This window comes from Sinocyclocheilus rhinocerous, unplaced genomic scaffold (assembly GCF_001515625.1).
Source record: "Sinocyclocheilus rhinocerous isolate Xijiao unplaced genomic scaffold, SAMN03320098_v1.1 scaffold957, whole genome shotgun sequence".
In the NCBI taxonomy this organism is placed as follows: domain Eukaryota; kingdom Metazoa; phylum Chordata; class Actinopteri; order Cypriniformes; family Cyprinidae; genus Sinocyclocheilus; species Sinocyclocheilus rhinocerous.
Window position 1 is genome coordinate 811,086 of NW_015649405.1, and position 11,850 is coordinate 822,935.

Consider the following 11,850-nt stretch of genomic DNA (forward strand, 5'->3'; position numbering starts at 1 on the left):
TCTGCAGTGAATGGGTGCCGTCAAACAGCTGATAAAAACATCATCACCACACCACTCCAGTCCATCAATTTTTTTCAAATCCAGCATGTTTGTAATAAGTCATTTTAACTTTGACTCCATAACCCATAATAATGCTTCTTCCGGTGAAAATGTCCATCCTCTGTTGTCCTGTCACATCAAAATCCAGTCTGTTTTGGGCTATTTTCGCTTGTAAATGGTGGTGCTTGTTCCATGCATATTCCTCTCCTGATTCAGACACTGGGTAAAGCAGTATATTATGGATAGAGGAGTCAGATTTGAGCTGGAAGCAATTGTTTGAAGTTAAAAATGTCTTGATGGGCATTTGTTTTTTTCAAGATTTTAATTGATGGGCTGGAGTCATGTGAATTACTTGCGGATTATTGTGATGTTTTTATCAGCTGTTTGGACTCCCATTCTGACGGCACCCATTCACTGCAGAGGATCCATTGGTGAGCAAGTGATGTAATGCTGAATTTTTTCCAAATCTGTTCCAACGAAGAAACAAACTAATCCACATCTCGAATGGTATAAGTACATTTTCAGCAATTTTTCATTTTTGGGTGAGCTATTCCTTTAACTTTGCGAGTCTAAAAATACCTCAGTTTTGCCCCATTTATATTTTGTGGTCTGTTGGATTACAGCTTGTGAAGAATTGACTGACATTTGGCTTTTAAGCATGGACAATGTACAATCTAGATCCATCAGCCTAGTTCTTACTCTGTCCTTTCATTTCAGTTACCGTTGTTCCCATCTCATGTGAATTGTGTGATTTGGGGATTTCCAGTCTCGGATCGAGCTTTGTCCTAGTTTAAATTGTACTGTCAGTGTTGATTCTTCATTAAATGGTTTTTAAATCCACCACGAGGCTTATCCTGAAAAAACGTGGGTCTCACTTGTCTCATGTTACATATAGCATGTTTCAGTTTTTTCTTTCTACTCTTTCCCTCAAGAGTCAGCCATGTCATTTATTTTCATTTTACACCAAGTTTATTGAAACGGTTTTGTTATTAAATGAGAAAAACAAAGATCTGCAGTTCCTGACTTTTCTTCATTAACTTAAATGGATTTTATTTTACTTTTAATGGAGACTATTAATATTGAAAAAAAAAAAAATGTACAAAAATGACATTTTGTATATTCAACAGGTTTGATAAAGACTGCTTTTATTGACATTTGTAGCGTACAATAAAGAAAGGTTGTATTTTTTCCTTTTCTTTTTGGCTTTTCATACATTGCAAATTTATTCCCATTCCACCCATGTCAGGTTTTAACAGTGTTTCATCACAGATCAAATCAATAGTATGTAAAACTGTTCTTTCGAGCAGATCGTCCTCTGAAATGCTGTCGAAATGCAAAGATTTTCTGAGAACTACACGTTCTCGTTGGTTTCAGCATGCATGCTGTATCACGCTTTGGGCCGGCCAAAAAAATAAATAAAAATTACATGGAAAAAGGCTATGGTTAACAAAATATAGAAATGTCAAGATATACAATAATGCACATCTAGAAAAACAACGACAAAGGTGGATACAGGGAGTAACTAAAGGCTGTTTTGAGCTGTGTTAGTGGGACGACAATGCAGCTTCCATGTAATGCCATTTATTTTTCATGAACAGTCTGCTTCCAAAGCTGTCTGCACTCTTCACCAAAAGCCAGAAACACATGATTTATGTCTCAACTGTTGACCTGTTAATAAAGGGCTGTGAGGTTCACTTGCTGTGGATCTTCATATCAGCTGCTGTCCTCATTCATCCAGCGTAGGCCATCTGATGAAACCAACCATATCCGTCATTATGCAAAACAGGACAATATGTTATCATCCCACCTTTACTTTGTTATCCGACTAAAGATTAACTATAATTTGATTGTCATAGTCAAGATACTTCAGATGAAGTCATTTTAATAACACCTAGTTAGCTAGTTAAAAGAGGGCTGGTTAAAAACACTCTGCAGTCACAGTGTCTTTCTATCAGTTTAGATGTGATTGACAATCCAGACCTTTGAAATATGTCTTGATGATGAACATATCAGCTTATGAATTTAAGGCAAATGCCCTTTTCTCTTAAAATGTGATCCACAGTGACATCCTGAATTACAAGAGCTCCTTATATTGGTAGTTTACAGTTTTGTGAGAGTTCCAAAATGAGCTGGCTAACTGTAGTAGTAATCAGCTTTCTCCATGCGAGTGAAAAATCAATACAAAAATATGATTCAAATAATATCCTGCTTATGAAGTGAGTGATCTCAAAGATTCTTTTATCTGATATCACATCAGTAAAAGATGCATCAACCTGAATTGGGGAATCTAAAGCAGGGCTCCAGACTAACAAACATGACTAGTAAAATGAAATGTTTAGTAGCTAAATGCGTTTTAAAATTACTGAACCAATAAACATAGCAAGTCATAGCAGTTCAATAAATGTTTGCAAAACTGTGTTCAATGACTGAATCTGATTAAACATGCCAACTCACAAATCCATTCGACACACATAAAAAAAATTACGCGTGTAGTTAAAAAAATATTTTTTTCCCCTTCCTCGTGTACATTAAAGGGCTTCATATGAAACCATTAACGGACACACAAAAACACTTTCCTGACAATATTATCAATAACTGCCACAAATTTGTATTTTGTCGCATTTGCAACTATTCCAGAAGCAGTCTGAAGCCCTGCTAAAGCATATTAGATCTATAAAAGGACATAAAACATGTAAAGGTATGGTCACATTTACAGTTCTTCAGCAAATTTTCACAGGCAAAATCCAGTAATTTAAATAGGAATCCACGCAATCATGAATTTTGTGCGATGCCATATTTCACAACAACACCTGTTGACCAACGTAAAGTTGCTTGGTTTCAAAGTGCTTTCTATGTGAGCTGTGCTTCACACATCGAACACTACTGACAACAGACAATGAACTTTTTTGCCCACAAAATTTCGCTAATGTAACCGCACCTTAAAGGGATAGTTCACCCAAAAATGAAAATTCTGTCATTAATTACTCACCCTCATGTCGTTCCAAACCTGTAAGACCTTCGTTCATCTTCGTAACACAAATTAAGATATTTTTGATGAATTCCGAGAGATCTCTGACCCTCCATAGACAGCAAGGGTCCTAACACAATCAAGGCTCAGAAACGTAACAAGGACTAGGGCTGTCAAAATGGCTGAAAAACTAAATTCAAATTTTGTACTTAAATATTATCAATATTCAAATTATATTCGAATTTAAAAGGCATCATTTCAGTTAGGGGGGAAAAAGCTTTTGGCTTCTCTCCTGAGGCCACAAGAGGGCGCATCGAGCAAAATATTATGCACGTTTCTTCAAAGCATAATAAAATAACAGGACTATCTTTGAAAAAAAGTGCATAATGTTTAAAATAATGTTTAGAAACCTTATATAATTAAAGTTGCTTAAACAATTAGAAACTAAACAGAATCATGCATGTATAGTTTAATACAAAGGACCAAAAACCAAATCACAAAGAGTACTTTCTTCATTTAAAAACTTGAGATGCAGTAGGATGGGGAAAAACCGCCATAAAGTCTTGAGACATGTTTTTAAAAAGTTGAACTTACATTAATTTTACATAACTTTCTAAACATGCCGCTCTCTTGTGCGAGACGCGAGTGCAACGGTGATAGATGTCCCTCTAGAAAATGTGATAAATATGCGTTCTGTGTGAACGGTTTGGTTTCGGTTTTGACGTAAACAACATCATCTCCGCATTGATGTTCTTTTTCCCGCAATATTTTGAATGAACAATGTAGCAGCGCCGCATCTAGTGGGTTCAACTGGATAGACTAACAAAAACATTAAAATGCAATGACACTTACATCGTTGTCGCATTTCGTGCGCCACTGATAAGGCTGCCTGACGCACACCTAAAATTCGAATGCTACGTTTTTGCATTCGAATGTGGATTTTTATTTTAAATTCGACGAATATTCGAAATTCGATTTTTTTTTTGACTGCCCTAGCAATGACATCGTTAAAATAATCCATGTGACATCAGTGATTCAACCGTAATTTTACAAAGCTACGAGAATACTTTTTGTGCAACTTTAACAAATGACGACTTTATTCAACAATTCGTCTCCTCCGCGTCACCCTATAGCGCCATTTTGGAGAGAATCACATACGTAAACAACGTATGCTGTTCTGTGTCAGCAGCACCGTACGCGGATATGTTGCATACGTTCTTTACGTATGTGATACTCTCCAAAATGGCACTATAGGGTGACGCTATATGTTGAATAAAGTCGTTATTCGTTAAAGTTGCACAAAAAGTATTCTCGTAGCTTCGTAAAGTTACGGTTGAACCCCTGATGTCACATGGATTATTTTAACGATGTCCTTGCTACGCTTCTGAGCCTTGATTGTGTTACTTACATTGCTGTCTATGGGAGGGTCAGAGAGCTCTCGGAATGCATCAAAAATATCTTAATTTGTGTCCCAAAGATGAACGAAGGTCTTACAGGTTTGGAACGACATGAGGGTGCGTAATTAATGACAGAATTTAAATTTTTGGGTGAACTATCCCTTTAACACTATGAGACGCTCATGGCATTAAGGACCCTAAACTGATAGCTGAATTATTAAGGGCTTTGGAACCACATACCAAAATCCAACCTTTCCTCATCTATGAATATAACATTCATCTTTAAATAAAGTTTTAGTAAATATTAGTAAATCCATTCTTCATTTCCTACTGATGGCTTAATATCCCGTGCACTGCATTGCTATTCCTTACACAATCCTTTATATCAGTGGTTCCCAATCCTGGTCCTGGAGAACCCCCAACACTGCACGTTTTTGGTGTCTCTCTTATCTGACACTCACATTTGAGGTCTTGGAGTCTTCACTAATGAGCTGATGAGTTGAATCAGGTGTGTTTAAATAGGGAGACATCTAAAATGTGCAGTGTTGGGGGTTCTCCAGGACCAGGATTGGGAAACACTGCTTTATATGATAACATGTTAAAAACACTGGCAGAACATTTTATAAACATGGGCCACTAAAAAGTTGAAAGAAGAGATGGGACGGGGATGGGATGCTAAATGCAGTGGCCCAAAGAAACTGTAACATTTCATCCTCTATCCCGGTCCAAACCAATCCACTATAAAAGCTTTATTGGACTGAGACCTTCAGTGATGTCAAAACCTACCATTATGTGGATCTTGAAGTTGTAGTTGAATTCCTGAAGGCCGCTTGAAATTATTGTTGGATCTTATTGTCTTGTAATAATAATAAAGTCTATAACAGAGGTCCGTTCTTGACATTTGCTACAGTAACTCAATCGTCAACATTCCTAATACTGTTCCACAATCTTTCCGCTACCATGCCAAGCAGCCCGTCTCTGAGGAAGCTACATCATTTTAGCTTTGGAGCAGTTTAAAACAAAATGAGGTCCATATTCATGAAATAAAGCATCTGGTGATTCATAAAGCTTAGAGGCAAGACTGAAGCTCGTTCTTCGTTTCTAATTGAGGCCCAGGCACTGTGTACCAGAAACCATATCATGGTGCACACCTTCCCTTCTGTCACTCGTCTCCATTAGGACTGAGCGTGTAGAGCGCCCTCTTGTGTTTGAGGAGCTTAGTGTTGCTACAACGGTTCTGAAGAGATCGAATTCAGGGTCGCCACCCCTTTTGACTCAACAGGGCCTATGGTTTCCACAGTGGAGTTGAGAGGTGAGGAGAAACGAAAGAGAGCACCACATTCAGAGGGCGTCCCAGAGGAGATGGTGCATAGGTGGTATGGAGGACTTGTTCCTGCACAGCTTTCAGGCTCTTTGAAGTGCAAATGAGAGAAAGAGAGCGAAGAGGGACTCGAGCTGGTGGGAGGCATGAGTCTGAGACTGGATGGATTCCCTCGCTTTAGGAGATGATCTCCAGGATGTAGAAGATGAGCTCCATCACCACAGGCCCTTCACTTAGCTGGCAGGCCCCGCTGTGGATCACTGGGATGAGGGCGCTGTCTAGATCACTCAGGTACTGGGGGAGCAGTGGCTGACCGTTACTGCCTGCTAGGTAGCCCACCTGTAAGACATTTCAGAGTTTCAGACATTTTAGCTCCATCCATATTAAGAATGATAACTATAACGATAACTACATTAGCATCCAGATAACATTGTTTATTATATGCATGTGCTGCAGTTTTGTTGCCTGTCGCTTTAAATGCTCAAGCTCTTTAAAGTCGGTAGGATTCTGATCTTAAAGGGAGAGTTTTTGTTAAAGAAAATTTGTTAAATTGTCCTCTCACATCAAAATCCACGGACATATTTCTTTAGTACAGTTGTAGACGGTTTTCATTAGTAAACGGTGCTTGTTATGTGCATATTTCTCTACTGATTCAGACAAGACAAGTATTATGAATAGAGGACTTGTATTTTAGCCGGAAACAATGGTTTGAAGTTACAAATGTCTTAATGATAGATTTATTACAAACACGCAGCTTCCCACTACACAATTCACAGGATTAATGTGATGTTTTTATCAGCTGTTAGGTCTCTCATTCTGACGGCACCCATTCACCACACCATTGGTGAGCAGGTGACGTAATGGATGGCCTGACGAGGAGTTCATTTTCAATTTTGGAAAAGATGACTCCTCCAGACTAAAAGCAACATTTAAATGGAGCTTGTCATTGTCACCTGATCTGAGTCCAACGTGACCCGCAGGCCCAGTTTGGCCATGCCGTCCTCTTTGAGAAGTTTGAGGTGAGGGCACAGGGCCATGCAGAAAGCCCTTGCCACATTCTCAGCGAGTTGGCTGTGGTCTGCAGGATCGCTCAGGCCATTGGTCTGGTCCTCGGTCCGCAGGAAGAACACCTAAGAAACAACACAACATTTAATATACAGAGTGAAAAGTAGAATTGTATCATTTGAGACAAAAAAAGATGTGCTTTTGTTCATATTATATTAGTCCAAAACAACATTGGATTCCACTGAATTTCATTGTATGGACAAAATTTTTTTTAAAAACACCTTTTTCAAAATATCTTTTGTGTTGCACAGAAGAAAGAAAGTCACGCAGATTTAAATGTCATCACAATAAAGATCCTAACGTTAAATGAAGATGAATATTGAATCAATGTTAAATACCTCTGTCCAACGGATGACTTTCCCATTGGCTTTATACTCCGAGCCATGGAAGATTTTAACACTGGTGACTGACTCCATGGATTTTCCATCAATGGGGCTGATCACACTGAAAATAAGAAAAGTGCATTTTTTTTTAAAAACACCAAGAAATTTTTCAAAATATCTTTTGTGTTGCACAGAAGAAAGTAAGTCACGCAGATTTAAATGTCATCACAATAAAGTTCCTAACGTTAAATGAAGATGAATATTGAATCAATGTTAAATACCTCTGTCCAACGGATGACTTTCCCATTGGCTTTATACTCCGAGCCATGGAAGATTTTAACACTGGTGACTGACTCCATGGATTTTCCATCAATGGGGCTGATCACACTGAAAATAAGAAAAGTGCACGAATGATGAAAAGAGTGATGTTTGTTATGACAGATCAACAGCTAGATGTTTGCACAAGGTTAAAAAAACACATTATTTTCCACATACCGTACATTCTTGTTGCTCCTCTCTGCCCTGCCTTTTTGAAACGCGTCGATTTTTACAAATCTCATCGTTCTAAAAAGTGCGGTGTGCTTTGATTGGCCAGCTATCCAGTGCGTTGTTATTGGCCGAATACCTCAAGCGTGTGATGGAAATGTAACACCCCTTACCATATTTGGAATATCAGCTTCCATGGCGACAACAATATTACAGCGAGAATAAAAGTTACGCCTTCTTTCTTTGCGCACACATTTCGCCAGTGTTATGCAGATCTTCCCACACAGTGACGTAGATGAGTCTTAACTTTTAGAAAGAATATCTCTTTGGGTTTGAGACTTTAATCTTTGCGACTTTATGGATCTAATATATGCATGAACAGCTTGTAACACTCTAAAGACAAGGGAAAACATGAAATTGCATATATTTCATATATATATATATACAGTGGGTACGGAAAGTATTCAGACCCCCTTAAATTTTTCACTCTTTGTTATATTGCAGCCATTTGCTAAAATCATTTAAGTTAATTTTTTTTCCTCATTAATGTACACACAGCACCCCATATTGATTGAAAAACACAGAATTGTTGACATTTTTGCAAATTTATTAAAAAAGAAAAACTGAAAAATGCTCAGTATTTAGTAGAAGCACCCATTTGATCTAATACAGCCATGAGTCTTTTTGATGCAACAAGTTTTTCACACCTGGAATTGGGGATCCTCTGCCATTCCTCCTTGCAGATCCTCTCCAGTTCTGTCAGGTGGGATGGTAAACGTTGGTGGACAGCCATTTTTAGGTCTCTCCAGAGATGCTCAATTGGGTTTAAGTCAGGGCTCTGGCCGGGCCATTCAAGAACAGTCTGTACATTAATGAGGAAAAAAAATTAACTTAAATGATTTTAGCAAATGGCTGCAATATAACAAAGAGTGAAAAATTTAAGGGGGTCTGAATACTTTCCGTACCCACTGTATATACCCTGACTGGAAGCACTGTAGCCTATCCATGTCATTGTTAGGATAACGTCTTATTAACCAACAAATGGTTCATCAGGCATAACAGAGAATCATGACAGAGCCAAAGATATACAGAATTCAAAAATATAAATAACAGCACGGTATATAATTACATTTTGGTAAATTAAAAAATATATCTTTGTATGTATACAGTATAATATCATTAAAAGTAAATAACGGAATATGGGAGCTACATGAATCTTTTGGAGTTTGCAGCCTGCATTTACTGCTAACAGCTGAACATGATGTGCATTTGATTAAGACCTCAGCAGCACACTATTAAACCAGCCTGGATCATTATTTGATGCGAATGCGAAGTCTCAGTTTTAGCTGTCTACTTACCCCTTGTTGACATTGTGGTCATCATCAACCCACTGGATATGGACGTGCTCCTGGTTCTCCTCCTGATCAGTTTTCCCACAGGCAATCCTGAAATCTTTCATCTCTCTCAGGGCTTGCCGTAAGGCCTCCATCGTTTCAGCTGTAATCTGCACCATCACACCATCTGAGGCATAAGCAGTCAGCGTTACTACACAAATCTGCATAATATTTTACACTTGTAAGAAGAAAGCACTTTAAAATCACTTGGTACAAAAAGTACAATTCTGTCCGACTGTGACTTTGGTCAAAAACATTAACGGGGGAGATTATGTCCAGTTGAGTCATTGTTCCAGAGGGATCAGATGGCCTACATATAGAGAAAGAGGCTGCAAATGTCTTCTGCTGTACCTTCCACAATGCTGGTCTTAGCTAAGTAGCCCGATGAAGACTTTAAAGCCCCGCTGAACACAAAGAAGGAGGCCCCAGTCACTAAAAGAGGGATAAAAGGAAATAATACATCAAAAACTCACTTTCCTCATGCAAAATTATTCATTCACTTTTGGATAAGTGTCATTTACTACCCTGAATAGCATTTTTCAGAAAGTTTCAAAAACATCTTTAGAGTGCAATAGAATAAAACAGAAGACTGGAAGATGAATTTTTGCTTTAAAGGGATATTCTATCCAAAATACACACACACACACACAAACACGCATACTTATACTTAAGTGTATACATATATACATACATACATACATATACATATACAGTATATACTATACTAATATATATATATATAATACATTTTATATTTAAAATGTTAACAATTGTGAAAATTTCAAGAAGGAAAAAACTAAATTTGATCTATGTATGTCAATGGTTCGGATTTCAAAACAGCAAACCAATCATATTAGATTTTTTCTCATACTGTGTACCACTCAACTCAGTAATTTTAACTCTGATGTGCAGTATGATGGAACAAAATTTTGAACTTGAAACTCTGGAAATCCAAAACTCTGGTGGCATCCAAGGAGAGATAGACACTTCATTTTTACACAAATAAAATGCACCAGTGAGTCGAAGTGTATGCATTATATGATAATAAGGCTGTGTAGTAAAGTACAGGTGTGTAAATTAGAAAATAAACCTCCTTTTCAGTAATTTGTTAGCAAATCCATTGACATCACACATTTTTCTTTTTATGTTTATGTTTGGGCTGCGTGGACACTTTTTGGACCAGCTGTACCCTGACTATTAACGTGAGGAATCTGCTGTTATGTATATAAATGTAGGGAAATCATTTAGGGTCATTTGTGTGCTTTGGCCCTTAAGTGTTGCTCCTACCTGCAAGATGCAGCTGGTGATGTCGGAGGCGATCTTGGCATGGGGTGTGTCTTCGTCTTTGCCCTGCGGCTGGAGGTTATGCTCGAGACAAGACTCCCATAGTGACACCAGAGCTGCTCCGTGCCTCTCAATCGAACCTGTTTCCCTAATAGCTGTAGTGATGCGTGTGATGCAGATCTCCACCACCGCTTGGTCATTGTCATTGGTCAAGTAGTCCTGCAACCAATCACAAATCACATAACTGAAGGAAAGAGATGTGCATTTAAGACTCTGTTACATGTTGCAAATTTTCAGGTGCAGATGAAATCTGTGCCATATATTGTGTGACAGCAGAAATTCTGCAATGCTATTTATATTGAGGTATATATCCATGTTTTGATTTTATAAAATCTGACACCTAAACGAAAAATATAGTCAACTCTTGCAAACTGCTTTGATTATAATGGGAGCAATTTAGTTTGACCACACCATGTGTAACTGTAGGCCGTTTCCAGTTACCAAGCTGATGTGCGGTCACACCTTCACAGATTTGCATATATTTATTATTTTGCAATACTCTGAATGTGGCTCATTCAAACAGATTTAAAATGTATTACTGTTTTTACCTCTTTATTATACAACATGAAGTTGTTTTGCACTGATGCAAGATTTATCATTCATTTACTATAAATCTTATGTTTTGGTTTGCATCCATAATGTTTAAATCAAAAAAATAAAATAAGATCAAGTTTCTTTATTTCAAAATCCAGTGAATAGGTCTTCTTACATGGTTATGTAATATATAAAACATTTATGGACTGACATCCATCCACTGACTGTTTGTTAAGCTACAGAGTATTTACATGCAAACAGCTTTATTTAGAGTTCTGAAAGCATGAGGTATCTTTAAACTAGAAAGTTATGTAGCAAATATTTTCATCTTTGTGGTGTGGCATGTTCGGAATGATAATGTTATGCCAGTGACTGTGGAAAGGAGGACACTGTAGGCCCTGGAGAGAGAAATACAAGAGAAGAGAGAATGAGAGAAGGCTACCCCTGAGATGCTGGATGAGCCCAAATCTGTTTACAAAAGCCAGCCAGAACAAAGAAGCCCAATGAGGCAAGAGGAACTGGCTTTATCACGCTCAGTGACACCAACATTCCTTCAGAAGTTCTCTCATTTAAATTTAAAATATACTAAGTGTGGAAATAAGGGGTCACCTTATTCAAATTATTCAGATATGCAGTGCTGACAGCGTCAGTGATCAGCCAGAACATGCCATATGCTCTCTAACTTCACTTTAACAGCATAACATCAACAAGGCATGTGATCAGCTAAGGACAAACAGGAAGTAAAGCTTGTTACTTTCCACTGAATATGTCTATTTTTGTTAGGGATTTGGACTTTTTGGCCAGTAGTGTTTTTCCTTTTTTGTGTGTCTGTGAGTGTGTGTATCCTGGGCATGGCTATGCACTCCTCTCTGTGGCTGATTGCTGAATGTGAATCACCTGCTGCCAATCAACTCATCTGCCTCCAGTATTTAAACCCTGGGTCTTCAGTCATTTTCTGCCAGATCATTCACCCCTGATT

General features: G+C 38.0%; 1 protein-coding gene across 1 annotated transcript in view; it reads right to left on the bottom strand.

Moving 5' to 3' along the window:
* Positions 1-1,474: 1,474 nt before the first annotated feature.
* Positions 1,475-11,850, bottom strand: part of LOC107710544 (zinc finger FYVE domain-containing protein 9-like) — a 25,749-nt gene continuing 15,373 nt past the window's right edge. Inside the window, exons 13-18 of the mRNA XM_016515328.1 lie at positions 9,345-9,425; positions 8,958-9,120; positions 7,395-7,500; positions 6,679-6,855; positions 5,191-6,064; positions 1,475-1,787 (exon numbers count right to left, since the gene is read on the bottom strand). Of these exons, the coding sequence (XP_016370814.1) occupies positions 5,903-6,064; positions 6,679-6,855; positions 7,395-7,500; positions 8,958-9,120; positions 9,345-9,425 (689 nt within the window). The 3' untranslated portion in view covers positions 1,475-1,787; positions 5,191-5,902. The remainder of the gene's footprint in view (positions 1,788-5,190; positions 6,065-6,678; positions 6,856-7,394; positions 7,501-8,957; positions 9,121-9,344; positions 9,426-11,850) is intronic.